Source organism: Oncorhynchus keta, chromosome 15 (assembly GCF_023373465.1).
Source record: "Oncorhynchus keta strain PuntledgeMale-10-30-2019 chromosome 15, Oket_V2, whole genome shotgun sequence".
NCBI classification, from domain to species: domain Eukaryota; kingdom Metazoa; phylum Chordata; class Actinopteri; order Salmoniformes; family Salmonidae; genus Oncorhynchus; species Oncorhynchus keta.
The window spans coordinates 39,103,810-39,123,580 of record NC_068435.1 but is presented as its reverse complement, the minus strand read 5'-3'; the positions used below and the strand labels follow the sequence as shown (position 1 = coordinate 39,123,580).

The following is a 19,771-nucleotide window of genomic DNA, read 5'->3' as shown; positions in this document are numbered from 1 at the left end:
CCAGCACTGTGTCTGTGGAACTTCTGGGTGGACCGCGCAGGCGCTCTGGGGGCGCTCGCCTCTGAGGCCAGTGCGGCAGGAAAAGCGCAGGGGAGACGCCGCCGTGATCGAGGGAGAGGAAAAACTAAAAACAGTTATGAAGAACAATTCTGGACAAGGACAACCTTTTCCGTTTACTTATACCCCATAATTCAACTGTTCCAGCGAATAGAATTCGGACAAATGCGCGACCCGTTTCGTAGATAAACATAGCCACGGTATGCTTGGCAACCCTGAAGATAATGTCAGGGAATCAATGGATGAAAATCCCCAAAACTACTGCAGTTGCCTGGCTGGAATTCTCGTCTCGTACTGAGAGTATCCGACACTTGGAAATAAAAACGGTGAACGTATAAGGACCACGGGAAGGAGCCACAACATATCTGAGTGTGGGGAATTATAACGGTGTCCAGTCGGTATTTGGCTTGATAACGCATTTAAAGTTTGAACGGAAAGAACAGTTTTGCTGCATCGAATTCCTTTGGACGGGATGTCATCTGCCGCCGGTAGAATTCCACGAGCTAACCGACCATCTCCCTCTCTGTAAAGGAGGCCGAGCGCGCCAGCGGTGAAGATGAGCGGTGCGGCAGATACCAAGGGGTTGAAGCGGACCTTTATCGTGCCCTCGATCAAGGCTTTTGATCACTATGATTTCACAAGGGCCAAAATATACTGTAGTTTGACATGGCTTGTGGCCAAAGCCTTCGGCTCAGGTAGGTGGCGCCCTTTTTTTCTTCTGAATATTGGGGTGGAAATGTGTCAAATGTGATGCAACATTTGGACAAATTGTGTCAGTGCACGCATCTTCAGAGGGTTTATCATAATTAACCTCGGTATTTCCGATGGGCCAAGAGAGCATGTCTTATCTGTGTTAAGAATGTGTTATTTGGCCTCAATATAGCCTTGTTGAAACATCATCTTCACCGCGAGCGACAATTAAACATGCTAATTAGTCATTGTATTAGTCCCACCAGGGCTCTCTAATTGACGGTCTGTGTCCGAGGAGAAGTGCAGGGGATGAACAGACTAACTGTTGCACGTTTGTCCAATATCTCCGGTTTTTCTGTTATGAACACGGCAGAGGACGCTGTTGCTGTTGTTGATCATGTACTTATTCTCCCATCTGCATTGATGTCTGTGGCATTTGATTGATCAGTAACTGCAGCTGGTTCCTGATGTTCACAGTAATGGCCATATACAGGTTGATGGAACATCTAAACAGTATTGTAATCTGGGTGGTTTGATCCCTGAATGCTGATTGTCTGTACGCCGTGGTATATCAGACTGTATACCATGGGTATGACAAACAAACTTTTTACTATTCTAATTACGTTGTTAACCAGTTTATAATAGCAGTAAGGCACCTCGGGGGGTTGCGGTATATGGCCAATATACCACGGCTAAGGGCTGTATCCAGGCTCTCGGTGATGCGTCGTGCGTAAGAACATCCCTTAGCAGTTGTACATTTATTGGCCATATACAGGTAGCCTAGTGGTTAGAGCGTTGGACTAGTAACCGCAAGGTTGCAAGATCAAATACCCGACAAGGTACAAATCTTTCGTTCAGCCCCAGAACAAGGCAGTTAACCCACTGTTCCTAGGCCAGCGTTGAAAATACGAATTTGTTCTTAACTGACTTGCCTTGTTAAATAAATATACCCCAGGCCTTATTGGATCATTCCATGTGACTTGACAATAACACAGCTGTTACTTCACGGGGTGGTTGAAATTAGAATGTGAACAGAAAACATTCAGAGTAGCGTTTCTGGATGACAGGCAACACTTAGCCTATATTAAAATCTGCTACCAGTCTAGTTGGGGGGAGGCTTGGGCTTGGCCTTGGCCAGTAGGCAGCAGCAGTCCTATGAAGTCAGTAATTCCAGCTGGCTTTGGGCTTGGAGGTTGACTGACTCCAGCTCTCTACGGAAGTTTTTTAATGAGGCTACACTCTTAACTACCATCTGCTCGATCTGTGTATGGTAATAATGGACAGAGAGAGGGGTGGTTATGCTGCAGCTAGCCTTGGGAGCCAAGGATTCTCACGTTCAATGGCCACAGACACTATGCTAAGCACATAGACGAGGTAGCTCCTCCTATAGTTTCCAGCATGTACGCTTTTCTCAAGTGTATAAAATGGTGGAAAGCCCTGTCCACTGCTCCCCTCCCCTCACTACTCTGTCAAAGAGAACTGCAGGCTATTAGCATACCAGGACTGGGTTCTTTTCCTGTCCCTCCTGGTGACACACATTACTGCTTCCTTCCAGCACCATGAGAACAGTGGCCCAATTCATCAACCAAGTCTTAGTTTACACACAAAGCCACGTTTGGTCTACTTACTATGGTTCTGACAGTAGTTTGACCCACGTAATGCAGACAATTCCAAAAACAATCTCTCCCATTCAAAATGCATGCTGATCACTGCTGTAGATCAACTGAAATATAGCCTAGACACAGGAAAGGACTATAAGCGTGACCATAAGAGCATGTACGGACACATACACACTCACTAGATATTTTCCTCTATTATGACACATTTTAACCAAAGGCATCTGTGTTTTCTGCTTTCCTGTCTGGTACTGGATCCCTGACTAAGTCCCAATGCTCTCTCTCGCTCGCCCGCTATCTCTTTCTCATCTCACTCTCTCTTTGCAACAAGATCTCACGGTCTAACTTCAGTGTTCAACGTTTGTCGGGGGGGTCTAAACCGCTTTGTGAGCAGCTGTTGTATTTGGTGCTCTCCTCAGACCCTACTCTTCTCTCCTGTCTCTGTAACATCTGTGGTGTGTTGACGTCGTGGAGACCCAGTCTAGAGTGGCTGCATTTGTCTCAGTTACATCACAATGCAGGGGCCTCCGGGCTGGAGACTGGGCCCAATGGAAGGACCAACAGAAGATGCTTCAGCTTTACATACTGGCTCTGAGCACTAATGTTAATTAGTCTAGTAACGTGTGAATTCATTAGCCACAATCAATATGAGTGACAACATTTCTGGTATACTTTGGTCTGACTTAATTGATGTTCGTACTGCATTGGAAAAGAAGTAGTCCAACATGAATTGGCATAGTGAGCAACTGAACAAAAATTTTACCTCTGAAAACCACTGCTAAAATATATCTAGTTATTTCTCAGCGAAGTAACCCAGTGTTTTGAATCAGACATTATCAACTGCCGATATAGGCTACACAGGTTTCTAAGAAAGTAATAACTGCATAGTAACAGACAAGTAATGTTGCTGACTGGTGTACATTCTTTAATGTTCCCTCCCTGTGCTGTGCTCCGATTGGACGACTCCTGTGGTCGGCACGGTAACGGTCGGTATTCCAGGTCTCGTGTTTGGACTTCCTGCGACAGCTACTTCCTGTCTATTTCCTGTTTGATGGCAGACACAAAGGAGATGGGTTTTCCTTGACGCGGCAGCGTTTGATGAACCTGTGGAAAACGAAAGCCCACTTACTCTGTGAAGGTTGTATCTGCACTCCACACTGTTAAAAAGAAGGGTGCTTTGTTGGTCTTATAGAACATTTTTGAGGGCCATATGAACCAAGCCATAGAACCCCCTGTTTGGTTCTTTATAGCACCATTTCTTCTAGCAGCACTTACATGGCAAGACTCTGTTAACATTGTACAGCATAAGGTACCGTCCAGATAAAGATGTGTAGTAGACTGTGTTACTACTGTATTTGGCATTGGTGCTGTTTTAGGAGGCTATGTGAGGTCATAGGAGCTTTTGTCCACCCTCTCAGGGTTATGAGGGGATGTTATAGTGGGGAGTGGGGACAGTATAGGGACTTTATAGTGGGGACAGACCGTTATTGTGACTAGCTGCTGAAGTGACTGGCTGTTAAGTGGTTGTTGGAATGGTAAACACCCGCCATTGTCGGAAATAGCCCACTTTCGTCTCTGTGGGTAACAACACACTTTCCAAATTAGCTTCTGAACCCTGCTTGGAACAAATGTAATCTGCTGATAGAGGATGAAGAGTCCTCACTTATGTCGGAAATGATACACTATAACCCTAACCCCATTTTTTTGTTAGTTTTACCTCCTGTAAAAATACATTGTACACGTCTGCCTTTCCTACAAGTAGGCCACAGTGTCCACTGTACATCCCAGTTCCTTTTCGCCAGTCCACCATCCAGGCCGAGTAGCCCACATCTTCGGAAGTGTCTGCCTGCCTAGCTCTCTGACCTCTCCATTCACTAGGCTAATAGCACTCTCGCTTTACCAAGTCGTACAGTATGATCACGATACAGATGCAGTGCTATTCTATATGTATCACGATTTATCACGATAGATACTTGGAGTCATAGAATCAATATAATATCGTAAAAAATGGTATTGTGAATACATTGCAGAATACATTTTCAATCGGGCAAAACCAAATTAAGTCTATTGGACGGATTAAGGACTAACCTTAATCGGTCGCCCCAGTGTGAGTTAACCTACGCTGCCTCAAACCAAGGCTGCCTGCTAATTATCTACAGGCTATGTTTCAACTTGTCCATTTCAAAGGATTTTTTTAACAAGTTTTATTTTCTAACACCAGTTTGAATTGAGGTGTGCTCTGCCTCCTCATTAATTCACAAAGAAGAAGCCCATTTCCCTGTGGCGGACAATTTATGTTTGAGGCTTTTCCCCAGATCAAGTATGCAGGCATTTGCACATCCCCCAGTCAGAAAATATCTTTTTGCCCCCAGTACATTTTTCGGCTGGCACCCGCATTGCCTTCAATGTTGTTTTCCTTACTAATAATAACTTTGGACGTGTGAGTTCCTATCAAAGTAAGTGCCTTATTACGTTATCATTATAGTTTCTGTATGTCGTGTTATCGTTTCTACTGTAGCACACAGTATGTATGTACAGTGCATTCGGATAGTATTCAGACCCCTTGACTTTTTCCACATTTTGTTAAGTTACAGCCTTATTCTATTTTTTTTATTTTTTTATCCCCATCAATCTACTACACACAATACACCAGAATGACAAAGCAAAAAAAGGTTTTTAGTTTTTAAAAACAAATGTATAAAAAAATAAATGAATAATAACACATTAACATAAGTATTCAGACCCTTTATTTAGTACTTTGTTGAAGCACCTTTGGCAGCATTTACAGCCTTAAGTCTTCTGGGTATGACGCTACAGGTTTGGCACACCTGCATTTGGGGAGTCTCTCCCATTCTTCTCTGCAGATCCTCTCAAGCTCTGTCAGGTGGAGGGGGAGCGTTTCTGCACAGCTATTTTCAGGTCTCTCCAGAGATGTTAGATCGGGTTCAAGTCCGGACTCTGCCTGAGTCACTCAAGGACATTCAGGGACTTTTCCCGATGCCACTCCTGCATTGTCTTGGCTGTGTGCTTAGGGTCATTGTCCTGTTAGAAGGTGAGCCTTCGCCCCAGTCTGAGGTCCTGAGTGCTCTGGAGCAGGTTTTCATCAAAGATCTCTCTGTACTATTCTCCGTTTACCTTTCCCTCGATCCTGACTCGTCTCTCAGTCCCTGCTGCTGAAAAACATCTCTACAGCCTGATGCTGCCACCACCATGCTTCACTGTAGGGATGGTGTCAGGTTTTCTCCAGATGTGATGCTTGGCATTCAGGCCAAAGATTTCAATCTTGGTTTCATCAGACCAGAGAATCTTGTTTCTCATGGTCTGAGAGTAATTTAGGTGCCTTTTGGCAAACTCCAAGCAGGCTGTCATGTGCGTTTTACTGAGGAGTGGCTTCCGTCTGGCCACTCTACCATAAAGGCCTGATTGGTGGTGCTGTAGAGATAGTTGTCCTTCTGGAAGGTTCTCCCATCTCCACAGAGGAACACTGGAGCTCTGTCAGTTTGACCATTAGGTTCTTGGTTGTCTCCCTGACCAAGGCTCTTCTTACCATATTGCTTCATTTGGCTGGGCGTCCAGTTCTAGGAAGAGTCTCGGTGGTTCCAAACTTCTTCCATTTCAGAATGATGGAGTCCACTGTGTTCTTAGAGACCTTCAATGCTGCAGAAAGGTTTTGATACCCTTCCCCAGATCTGTGCCTCGACACAATCCTGTCTCGGAGCTCTACGGACAATTCCTTCGACCTTGGTTTTTGCTCTGACATGCACTGTTAACTGTGGGACTTATATAGACAGGTGTGTGCCTTTCCAAATCATGTCCAATCAATTGAATTTACCACAGGTGGACTTCAATCAAGTTGTAGAAATCATCTCAAGTATGATCAATGGAAACAGGATGCACCTGAGCTCCAATTTCGAGTCTCATAGCAAAGGGTCTAAATACTTATGTAAATAAGGCATCTCAGATTTTTTTTTAAATATCAAAAAAATGTCAACTTGTTTTCGCTTAGTCATTATGGGATATTGTGTGCAGATTGATGAGGATAAAACATGATTTAATCTATTTTAGAATAAGGCTGGAATGTAACAAAATGTGGAAAAAGTCAAGGGGTCTGAATACTTTCTCTGAATGCACTGTATGGAGCATAATGTATTTACTGTTTTATTAGCATGTTTTCGATTGTAATGATGTGTGTAAAATATATTTTGTAAGGTTATACTGATTATGATGAGCTAAAGCTAAGCTAAATGCCAGCTATGTGTGGCGCCACGTTTGTTGACATCATACAATGCATTCTGGTTGTCACGTAAACGTCTGTCAGACCAAAGATGTTATAACAAACAAAGTGAAGGGATGGTTCAATCGACTGATTTTGATTGTAACTATCATTACTCGGTGTTGCCCGAGTATCAGGGGTTTTATTTAGCTTATAAACTTCCGCTGTGTTTGCCCCCCATCACAGTAATATTTCCTGCATCATTACCCCCCACGATACCTTCCCCCATTTCTACCCCCCATGGACTTGAAATCCCCCACAAATGAAATAACCCCCCTTTCCAAGGCCACCTAAAATAGTTTCCTCCAAATCTGGCAACCCTGTTTAGCTAGGCAGTAGGCTTGTATTTGGTGTGATGATCTGCGAGGTGATAGGATTTTATTTTCTTTGTGATTAGTCAAAAACTGTCAATTACTAGTTAAGTTAAGCGATCCGGTTATTGTATATACTGTAACAAGTACATAGAAGATTTGTAAAATGCTGAAAAGTGGCCAAACTCAGTTCATATTTTTCGGGCAATGGGCAAAGCCATCTTTTACTTTGTTTATTTGTGTTTTATAGTGAATGGAATTCTGGGATTAGGGAGTTATCGCTTGTCAAACATAAACAAACATGGCTGCCATCATAAAGAATGTAGCTGTTGTTAGCTTAGCTGACACGTGTCTCTTTTCTGAACAATAAAAGGTGAAATTGAGAAATAAAGTTGTACAGACCGTACAAACAATTGTTTAGGTGCTTTTCAGACAACAATGCTGTTTAGACACATTTGTTACATCAAATGTTCTGTTACTACTGTTTCAATCACATATTTGCGATGGTACGCTGTAGGGACCACTCAGAAATGATCACGAATATGTAATAATACACGTTTAAGATGCCTGCCCTGTCTCCTGTTTCCCCCTGTTTGTGCCTGTGATTCACAGCCATGGCGAGGGGAAATGACATCACGCACACCAGGTATGCACACACACAATCACACCACAAACACCCTCATTACCCCATACGCACCCTTTCAACTAGGGATGGTGGGAAATCGATACAGTTACAGACAATATTATATCGATTAGTCAAAAAATTATAATAACATATATATATATATATATATATATAATAACATATATATATATATATATATATATATAATAACATATATATATATATATATATATATTTTATTTTTTTTCTCGCTAGGTAGCGTTAGCTAGCGCTAGTTTGGCTGTACCTATGTCAAAATGCTGGTATTTTTCATCGTATAGCTCATTCTTCGTCTTTTTAAAGTGGAACTGACAGAGTTTTAATTACTTTGCAGTTATGAAAGAGACAGTCATAATATCAGTAAAACATCAAATTCCAAATTGATGCAACAAAACCAACATTATAAGAGGTTTTAAAAATATATGTTCTATTTGACTCAACATTCCATGGTGTACACAAAGGCATTGTTGCCAGAGTAGATGGATGCGGTTCAATGCATGACTGATATAATTCACCAATACATTTCTTGGTAGTCCAAAAAGCATTGCTATGAGGTTGTAAATCACAGCTGGCCTGGTACACTGTTGCTGCCTCCATTCAGGGTGCACTGTTTCAGTGTCAATGGCTCAATATTTTGGAAAAAATTGACAAATTTAACTAAGACTGGAAATGTGAATACAAGGGCAAATATCACAAGTCAGTCATAGTGTAGCTAATAGGCTAGCGCATCTATTTATGTAGCAAGTTAAAAACATGGACCCTAACGATAGCTAGCTAGCTGCTAGGAGGATGTCATTCATGTCATTGGAGTGGGTGAGTGACTGACTTTTTCCCCTAATATTGTTTTTTGGTGGCTATACTTTACACAGCTAGAGATGCAGGTGTCATTTGGTTAGCTAGCAAGAACCTGAACGAATGTTATCCAGTTAGCATATGGCTAACTGGATAACACAAATTCACTCTCGCTATCTACTCCAATTTCAGAGTACTCTCATCTGAGTGTGCCAGAGCGCAGAATAACTGATGAATTTACTAACGTAACACCCACTGAATATGACTGACCGGTGTCAGTTAACGTAGGCAAAGAAAGTAATAGTTAGTCACAAACGATCTAGATAACATGTAAACAGCCTAACTAGCTCTGCTAGGGCGAGTAAAATGGTCAGAGTGGGGTGTTCTCTCATTTGTGTCTGGAAGTAGCTAGCCAATTAGCTTTGGGTGCTTGGTTGGGACAAGCATGCATTGTTGGCAGGCAAGCTGCAGAAGGACGAGGAGGCTACAATTCCCCATCGTTTATCAGTGCAATTTTGACGGCCAACTAATTGAAAAAGTTTGAGAGGGTTTACCTGCCTGTAAACACACAGTCCAGTTCAAAGTGAATGATGACAGGTCCTACTGCCTGTAAACACACAGTCCAGTTCAAAGTGAATGATGACAGGCCCTACTGCCTGTAAACACACAGTCCAGTTCAAAGTGAATGATGACAGGCCCTACTGCCTGTAAACACACAGTCCAGTTCAAAGTGAATGATGACAGGCCCTACTGCCTGTAAACACACAGTCCAGTTCAAAGTGAATGATGGCAGGCCCTACTGCCTGTAAACACACAGTCCAGTTCAAAGTGAATGATGACAGGCCCTACTGCCTGTAAACACACAGTCCAGTTCAAAGTGAATGATGGCAGGCCCTACTGCCTGTAAACACACAGTCCAGTTCAAAGTGAATGATGGCAGGCCCTACTGCCTGTAAACACACAGTCCAGTTCAAAGTGAATGATGGCAGGCCTGTGTGGCAAATAAAGGCCTACTGTATCTCTGACTGGCTTTGGTGCACCGGTCTGCATCGACTCTGGTCCTGGACAAGACAGATGGTTCAGGTTTTATTTAATGCAGTTAATTGTCCAAACGCACAGCTGCTTTCCCAGTCTGTATTGCTATAGAGTTTTCACAAATGCCTTAGTACAGTGTACGTCATTCCCAAACATTCTAAGAATTGATGAAAATGTCTAAATACTTGCTTGACAGAAAATGTTTTTAAAAGTCATATTCTTCCTGGGGGTGTATATATATGAATTAGATAATACTATTTAATTTAGCTACAATGCTGTCTGTTTCACTTTAAATAGTGAGAATGTTTTCAGCACTTTTATTTCCATCATGACTGATCAAAACAAATGTTCTCTGCAGAAAATGTGTCTCTCAGCAAGGCAATATGTTTGGAACGTGAAATCGCAATAAAGTTGCAATATCGAATCGTAATACATATAGAATCGTGAGAATCGCAATACATATTGTATTGGCACCCAAGTATGGTGATAAAATAGCATGGTAAGGTCCCTGGAAATTCCCAGCCCAACTTTCAACCCCTTCCGTCCCTTTCTCAGCCTCAAAAACACTCTCGGGACCCCTTGACACATCATGTGATGGCACACACTAGAGAAGAGCAGAAAGTGGTGTACTCTTTGCCCCTGAGTGCAGACAAGTCTGGTGTGTGTGTGTGTGTGGGTGTGTGTGTGTGTGTGTGTGTGTGTGTGCGTGCGTGCGTGTGTGTGTCTGGCTATTTTGAAGATAAAGATAAAGTAAATCAGATTTAGCATGTGAGTCAACAGACAAAGAATAACCTCTCTCTCTCTCTCTGTCTCACACACACCATTCCTGTACCATACCGGTGTATACGTTATATGTTACCGTCAGTGCACACAAAGGGCGCTATTTCTTTACAAATGTAAAAAATAAATCGAATAAAAAAACTAAATCTTGATCCAGGAGGAGGTTGATTGTCTCTGCTGTAAGCAAGAAGTCACTTAGCTAGAGCAAATGAGATGCGTAGCTAGAGCCCTCTGCTGGAGATAAATGATATACCGCCCAAGCCTAATGTATACACACACACACACACACACACACACACACACACACACACACACACACACACTCTTAAGCACGCCGTCAATGGAGAAGGTCTAAGATCCGTGTGTGAGAGAAGCATGTGTGCAATGGGAGAGTGGGGCTCGCACAGGCACGCCTGTTGCCATCACGGTGGACTCATTCTGCAGGGGCCAGTACAGTCATGTCAGTTATTGTTTCACCAAAGTAACCTGTTTCCCCTCTCCACGGACAGCCCAAAATGAGCTGACTATAATGTTACTTATGTAGCCCACCCATCCTCACGTCCTCCCAGAGAAACTCTGTTTATCATATGTCCACACTAACCCGTAACTAGAACTGGGCGACATGGACAAAAATCCATATCGAGATAAATTGCCTGAATTGATACGATAGCAATAAATAGAATGAGAAGTTTATAAGGTTAATGTGCACCACAGTTTTAAAAAAGTGTCCTTTAAACTACTACTACTACTAGTCTGATGGTTGTAGCAATCAATTGTCCCATTAACAATCACCCATATTAGCAAACTTCTTTCAAACTTGACATTTCTCTAGTATAGGCTACTTATCATAATGCCTATGATAAGTGATTGGTATGGTGTTGATAATGTGTTGATAATTTGGGGTTTATCGTCCCAGCTCTACCTGTACCCGATCCCTCCACAGACACATCCCCAGATGACAGTTATCATATCCCAAACTAATCCGGCCCCCTCTTTCAGAGAACCTATGTTCATCGTATCACCACACTAACCCCTCTTCTCTCCCTTCACAGATGCGGTCCCGGAGGAGCTGGTGGACCCTTTCTACAGGGACCAGTACAGTCAGGAGCACCTGAAGCCCCCGGTGGCATGCCTGCTGCTGTCAGCAGAACTCTACTGCCGGGCGGGGAGCCTCATCCTCCGCAGCGATGCTGTCAAACCTCTGCTGGGACACAACGCCATCATCCAGGCCCTGGCACAGAAGGGACTGTACGTCACTGACCAGGACCGACTGGTCACAGAGAGGGACCTGACCAGCACACCCATACACATGGTGAGGATGAAGAGCTGTCTGGACACACACACACACACATACACACATACACATTTACACACACACACACACACACACACACACACATACACATACACATACACACATACACACATACACACACACACGCACGCATACACACACACAAACACACTTACACACACACACTTACTTACACACACGCACGCACGCACGCACACACACACACACACACACACACACACACACACACACACACACACACACACACACACACACACACACACACACACACACACACATGCAGACATACAGATTGTAAAGAGTAATATTAGGGTTTGGTTGGGTCTCATCCCATTTTAATCTCTCTACGTGCGCTTCCTTCTCCTTCTCTCTTTTTACAGACGGTACTGTTATGTCACACAGTACAAGGTAAAAATGCCTTTCTTCTGAAAAGTTGTTTTGATGTGTAAAGGAAAGGCTTAAAAGTCAGCCCTTTTAAATCTACAGTCCTTTTCAATTGATCGTCTGTTGAAGAATGTATTATAGCTAGATATGAGGGGAATGCCGTGAGCTTCCCGAGAGGGAATGCGTCAACAGTTACGAAATAGTTATTCTAATCCAATACTGTGTGGCTGAGGATCATGAGTTCAGAGACTGAACATAGCTGCTGACGAAATGGGAACCTGCGTTGCAGTTCTCTCTCTCTCTCTGTCTCTGTCGCTCTCTTTCTGGGAGAATTGGAATCTGCTGTGGCACACAGGCTCTTTCCTTCCCTAATCTCGCTCTCCTTCCCTCCATATCTCATCATCAGTTATTTCTGTCCTTCTCAATCTCTCTTCTTTTCTTTCTATCTCTTCAACATCACTTTCTTGCTCACTCCCTTGGTCTTTCATTCTTTCTCTTTTCCTCGGTATCTCTCTCTCCCCCGTCTTTCTCTCCCCCCTCCCTCTCTCTGGCCGTGTCTAGACTTGACAGTTAATGCAGTTTTTGTATTATGATCATGAAGGTCTGATCATGGAATTTCAAATACATCATGTGTCTACACCCATTTTTTGTGACCCCACCCAAAATCTAATGACACAAATTGTTATAAAAAAAATTACATCAACAAATAACCTTAAATGTATTTAATTGTAGTCTCTTATCAAAAAGAAAATAAACCAATAAATATATTTACTCAATCAAAATGTTTTTTCAAGTTATCTTTCTCCAAACGTTTGTATATTGATCCCATACAATAATCAGTAATCTTTTAAAAAGTATCAATAGTTTAACAACTTGATGGCAGTAGCTAACTACTGTAGCTAACTAGGGTTGGGAGATGTCAACCGTTGTCCTATCATGATTAAGTACCCATAAAACATTGTGATATATTTTGCGCTGCTTTGGTGAAAATCTTAGCTCTGTCTACATTGTTCTCTTTACATTGTTTATAACCAGTCGCGACCAGTCATTCAGAGCATGTTTTGAGACCCACCTTTCTAGCAACAAATAAATAAAAAATGTTTGTGGGGATGCCTGTTTTGCATGTTATTTGTCATTAATACGCGTCACATATCAGTTTGCAAACAATGTCAAAAATATTTGACAAAATTTTAGTTAATTAAGTCGCATACAAACGTTGTCTCTTTTTTGCTTTCTTGCATAAGGCAGCTCCAAAATGCAGGTCTTTTAGCCTACTGCAGCTCAGTCCTTTCTGTGGTGGTGGGGCAGCCAGTGGAAAAGACAGAGCGTAGGGGTTGGTAATGTTCTCTAGTTGCGCCGTGATTGGCACAGTATTCTGTCACTCATGGGGACACTACGTCACCTCCAAATCTAAGGGTAGAGCTCGAAAATGCAAGCCCCTTGGGTGCTGCCATAGAGTTACATTAGAAGTGCCTATCCAAGATGGCTCAAGGTCATTGGCCACAGATAAAATTACATTAAATCACGTTATATCTACAGCAGCTTTCATTGAACTGATCATGTCAACGTCATACTTTCAAAATCTTAGCTAGCATGCAAGCAGTCATCATCCTGAATCAAGTCGACAATCTACTGGCAAATCCTTTTTAATTCTTGTCATATGAAGAGAAATTATAGATAAAATGTATCGGTGCTCATCGGCCATTGGACATAAACATTACACAAAAAGTTGGAAGTCGCAAATTCAACAATGAGTGGTTTTGAAGGAATCAGTGGCTAACTGCAAGCATTGCAAAGCAATCACTAGACTGCTATTCATTGGAGTGAGTGTGTGGTCCCAATTCTGGGTTAAAGCGTTTCAAAGATTAACATTCAACATTGGCCATGGTGTCAAGCCATCATGATTTATGCCGCGCTTAAAACAACTGGAAACTCAGAACTGGGAAATCTGATTTCAATGGGTTCAAGACAACTGGGAACTTGGGAACAAAAACTAGCTCCGGCTGGGAAAATACGTTTTGAACGGTCATCCAACTCGGGAACTCGGGCCTCTTTCTAGAGCTCCAACCTGAAGAACCCTGACGTCATCATGATTCGACCTTGTATTTTTCCAAGTTGCCAGTTGTCTTGAAAGCACCATAAATCCAGAGAATGCCAGACTTTGATGACAAAATTTGCCCACGAAGGACTGCCACGCCACCTTTCTGTTCAAGTGAGCACAGCACAACAAGGTGAGTCCAAAAAATGTATTGTATGCTGTTGCATAAATTATGTAATATGCCAGGAATATATGTAAGATGTAGCTAAGAAAGTAATACTGTATGTTGTGTGTTGTTCACACAACATACAGTATTACAGCTATTACAGTAATATACAGTAATACAGTATTACAGAACATACAGCTGTTCACCTCCTAATAAGCTCACCCTAATAATTTGGTCCCGTTTCCCCTCCTAATTTTGCCTACTGTTCTGACTTGGTGGTGCACATGTAGTCTATAGCCTGTTTTAGAGAAATGTTATCATCAAATATTGTAAGAGCTTTCATTGTCTCCTTATATGCCCCCTTTATTAATCCTACAGTTCTGACTTGGTAGAGAACACTGTAAGAACGGCCCATGTTCTGAATTCTGTTGCTGTACATTTCAAAAGGACTGAACAAATAGTTATATTGACTACGTCCGTCCTAGCTCGCTTAATCTAAATTATGGATTGCCTCTTATCTGCTCGTCGTCCCCTTATGCCATAGTTTGTACATCTCAATTGTCAGTAGAAACCACATTTGTTTAAACAAGTCAGCCATATAAGCTATGTGGCAGTGGTATGGTGTTGGGACTGCTGTTGGGACTCCGCTGCTTTAAGTAGGCCCTAACAGTGTGTGGTAAGGTGTTGGGACTCTGCTGTTTTGTTTTATCTAGGCCCTAACAGTGTGTGTGTGGTAAAGTGTTGGGACTCTGCTGTTTTATCTAGGCCCTAACAGTGTGTGGTAAGGTGTTGGGACTGCTGTTTTATCTAGGCCCTAAAAACAATGTTTTTTTGTTTGCCCCATCAAGATTTACATTCTAAAATTGCCACTGTTTATAACATTTTTTTAAAAATAGGTTATGCAGGCTATAGCGAAGAAATAGGCCACTTGTCATGGCCTTGCTGTGGGCTGCCCAGTCAGCTCTTTACTGTGTGGTGCCAGTCAACGATGGCTGTCAATCATCTTCGATATCCTATACTATCGTTATATTGCCCAACCCTATAGCTAACTAGCCAGCTAACCTACTGATGTAGCTAGCCAGCAAGCTAACAAGCAAAGCGAAAGGGATTGCAAATGGATTAGCATAACTCTATTTTTCTAACTATTAGCTAGATGGCTAGCTTTTATGAGGCCAGCAAACACGTTCCCCACAGGCTAGTTGGAATTTCCTCCAACGTTTTAATAAAAAGGTGCCTCTTGGTCCCAAAACACATGTTTTCCCGGAGACTTGTCGGCGGAGTACTGATGACTTCGCCCACTGTATGACCTTTTGGTAGCTTAATTGCATCAAGACTGAGGATAAATTTGCACACAATGCGTACCTGGCCACCTTCTGTGGTGGTCAGCCGAATGTGAACACAATCAGACCACAAAGCAACTTTTGTGCGTCGAGACCCGTCTTTTCAATGCGATCTTATATATTCTGATAGCAGAAGTTGCATGTAAGTGTCAAGTGTAGACACGGCCTCTGTCTCTAACACACATGTCTAGAGGACAACACAAAGTCACTAGTTCACTATGTTGAGGATTTGATCAATTGAAGTAGTCGCTCAAGTGTGATGAGGGGGCGAGATGGAGGGGGGACTCTTAGTTTGACCTATTCCTATGGTATCCAAGGACAGCGTGGGTCTCTCTCTTTCTCTGTGTGTGTGTGTGTGTGTGTGTGTGTGTGTGTGTGTGTGTGTGTGTGTGTGTGTGTGTGTGTGTGTGTGTGTGTGTGTGTGTGTGTGTGTGTGTGTGTGTGTGTGTGTGTGTGTGTGTGTGTGTGTGTGTGTGTGTGTGTGTGTGGTGATCTGATTAAGCAGGCAGCTTTAGTCGATATGTTTAAGCAGACAAATGGAGCCTATACCGTATGTGTAAAGAGGGTGTAAACAGGAAATGACCTTCATCGGCAACAAAGCCTACAGCCAGTTAATTTACTAGCCTTTAGATCCTTCCTGACACACGCAGGGACTGACACACACAGATACAGTATATCGTATACATCCCCATTGTCCGTTACAAAATGCACAACCTCTTCAGTATAGGTGGGTTTCCCATAGGAGTTGAGAGTGTGTACGTGTCGACTCAGCAGTCTGTGAAGTTTAGTGCAGATACATTCGCCCAGAGAATTTCTGTATTGGGTTTATGGAGCATATGAGGAGAAATGATGACCTCAATGTTTTTTTCACGCACCGCTACTTGGCACAGGTCCATGTCGGAAGGCGGGATGACAGTATGTCAAAGAGGAGGACAGCAGGAGGAGGAGTGGAGAGAGGGAGCGTGGCAGACTGTCAGGGGATGAATAGAGAGGGGGAGTGAAGGAATGGAGGGGTAGAGGGGCTGCCTCTTGGCTGGGGTCCAGGGAGGAAGGAGGGAAGGACTGTGCTTGAAGAGAGAGGGCGAGGAAGGGGGATTGTGGAGGTCTGTCAGATGAAAGGAAAAGAGGAGTGGTTTGAGGAGTAAGGGCTACTACTTGGTTAGGCTCCAGGTAGAGGAGGGAGGGAGGGAGGGGTCGAGAGGAGAGGGAATATAATGTCATCAGAGGATATAATATACTGTATCTGTATATGGGGGGTGAGAGGACAGGTCGAGTATGACAGTGTGTTGGAAGTAGATCGGAGAGGGGATTACATCTGTGCTCCAGAGAAGGAGAGGAAATGGGGAATGGGTATGTGACCATCTGTGATGGGAGGGGGGGAGGGGAGAATAGGGGGTTGTAGAGTAGAAGAGTGGATAGTGTAAAGGGGGATGGAAGAGTGGAGAAGGGGAATACGTGCTGGTGCTCCACTGCAGTACGATAGAGGGTGTGGTCTCAGACCAAGTCTAGGCACGTATATGGCAGCCTTTATACACAAACACATGTACACACACCCACACCACTCTCTCTCTCTCTCTCTCTCTCTCTCTCTCTCTCTCTCTCTCTCTCTCTCTCTCTCTCTCTCTCTCTCTCTCTCTCTCTCTCTCTCTCTCTCTCTCTCTCTCTCTGCTGCTTTACCTCTTTCTGCCTCTCTTCCCCATGTATTTCTCCCTCTCCTTTCCCATCTCTCCTTCCCTTCCCTTCTCTCTCTCTCTCTTGGCCTCTGTCTGAGACACAGGGTGTTTCTCAATATGCATACTACTGTGCTCCACACTCTCATGCTCCGAGAGCATTCCCCAAGGACGTTCTCTTGAGTCTGTTATTGTGAGGATGAGAGTGTGGAGAATACATAAAACCTTTAATTTGAGAAGCACTCACACTCCCCCAACTGTATTACCTCACGCTGCATCTCCCCCTACTGTATTACCTCACGGTGCATCTTCCCCTACTGTATTACCTCACGCTGCATCTCCCCCTACTGTATTACCTCACGCTGCATCTCCCCCTACTGTATTACCTCACGCTGCATCTCCCCCTACTGTATTACCTCACGCTGCATCTCCCCCTACTGTATTACCTCACGCTGCACCTCCCCTCTTCTGTATTACCTCACGCTGCATCTCCCCCTACTGTATTACCTCACGCTGCACCTCCCCTCTTCTGTATTACCTCACGGTGCATCTTCCCCTACTGTATTACCTCACGCTGCACCTCCCATCTTCTGTATTACCTCACGCTGCATCTCCCCTACTGTATTACCTCACGCTGCACCTCCCCTCTTCTGTATTACCTCACGGTGCATCTTCCCTACTGTATTACCTCACGGTGCATCTTCCCCTACTGTATTACCTCACGCTGCATCTCCCCTACTGTATTACCTCACGCTGCATCTCCCCTACTGTATTACCTCACGCTGCACCTCCCCTTCTGTATTACCTCACGCTGCATCTCCCCTACTGTATTACCTCACGCTGCATCTCCCCTACTGTATTACCTCACGCTGCACCTCTCCTCTTCTGTATTACCTCACGGTGCATCTTCCCCTACTGTATTACCTCACGCTGCACCTCCCCTTCTGTATTACCTCACGCTGCATCTCCCCTACTGTATTACCTCACGCTGCACCTCCCCTCTTCTGTATTACCTCACGGTGCATCTTCCCCTACTGTATTACCTCACGCTGCACCTCCCCTCTTCTGTATTACCTCACGCTGCATCTCCCCTACTGTATTACCTCACGCTGCACCTCCCCCTTCTGTATTACCTCACGCTGCATCTCCCCCTACTGTATTACCTCACGGTGCATCTTCCCCTACTGTATTACCTCACGCTGCATCTCCCCCTACTGTATTACCTCACGCTGCATCTCCCCCTACTGTATTACCTCACGCTGCACCTCCCCTCTTCTGTATTACCTCACGCTGCATCTCCCCTACTGTATTACCTCACGCTGCATCTCCCCCTACTGTATTACCTCACGCTGCATCTCCCCCTACTGTATTACCTCACGCTGCATCTCCCCCTACTGTATTACCTCACGCTGCATCTCCCCCTACTGTATTACCTCACGCTGCATCTCCCCTACTGTATTACCTCACGCTGCACCTCCCCTACTGTATTACCTCACACTGCATCTCCCCTACTGTATTACCTCACGCTGCATCTCCCCCTACTGTATTACCTCACGCTGCATCTCCCCCTACTGTATTACCTCACGCTGCATCTCCCCCTACTGTATTACCTCACACTGCATCTCCCCCTACTGTATTACCTCACGCTGCATCTCCCCCTTGTTGGCAATCACAGAGGTCAGACATTTCTTGTAGTTTGTACACACCTCAGGAGGGATTTTGTCCCACTCGTAGTGTGTTACTGGCTAGGCCACTCCAGGACCTTAATGTGCTTCTTCTTCAGCCACTCCTTTGTTGCCTTGGCCGTGAGTGTTGGGTCCTTGTCATGCTGGAATACCCATCCATGACCCATTTTCAATGCCCTGGCTGAGGGAAGGAGGTTTTCACCCAAGATTTGACGGTACATGGCCCCGTCCATCGTCCCTTTGATGCGGTGAAGTTGTCCTGTCCCCTTTGCAGAAAAACACCCCCAATGCCAAATGTTTCCACCTCCCATGTTTGACGGTGGGGATGGTGTTCTTGGGATCATATGCAGCATTCCTCCTCCTCCAAACACGGCGAGTTGAGTTGATGCCAAAGAGCTCCATTTTGGTCTCATCTGACCACAACACTTTCATCCAGTTGTCCTCTGAATCATTCAGATGTTCATTGGCAAACTTCAGACGGGCATGTATATGTGCTTTCTTGAGCAGGGCGACCTTGCGGGCGCTGCAGGATTTCAGTCCTTCACGGCGTAGTGTGTTACCAATTGTTTTCTTGGTGACTATGGTCCCAGCTGCCTTGAGATCATTGACAAGATCCTCCCCTGTAGTTTTGAGCTGATTCCTCACCGTTCTCATGATCATTGCAACTCCACGAGGTGAGATCTTGCATGGAGCCCCAGGCCGAGGGAGATTGACAGTTCTTTTGTGTTTCTTCCATTGCGAATAATCGCACCAACTGTTGTCACCTTCTCACCAAGCTGCTTGGCGATGGTCTTGTAGCCCATTCCAGCCTTGTTTCGGTCTACAATCTTGTCCCTGACATCCTTGGAGAGCTCTTTGGTCTTGGCCATGGTGGGGAGTTTGGAATCTGATTGATTGATTGCTTCTGTGTCTTTTATACAGGTAATAAGCTCCCTTCAAGAGTGTGCTTCTAATC

At 44.2% G+C, this 19,771-nt stretch overlaps 1 protein-coding gene across 5 annotated transcripts in view; it reads left to right on the top strand.

The window, feature by feature from the left end:
- camsap2b (calmodulin regulated spectrin-associated protein family, member 2b) overlaps positions 1 to 19,771 on the top strand; it is a 67,243-nt gene continuing 47,472 nt past the window's right edge. For 4 of the 5 annotated variants that reach the window (XM_052464005.1, XM_052464004.1, XM_052464003.1 and 1 more), the window contains exons 1-2: positions 2 to 752; positions 11,271 to 11,530. In XM_052464005.1, the coding sequence (XP_052319965.1) occupies positions 614 to 752; positions 11,271 to 11,530 (399 nt within the window). In that variant the 5' untranslated portion in view covers positions 2 to 613. Of the gene's footprint in view, positions 753 to 11,270; positions 11,531 to 19,771 lie in introns of all 5 variants that reach the window. The other variant, XM_052464001.1, reaches the window with a different exon arrangement.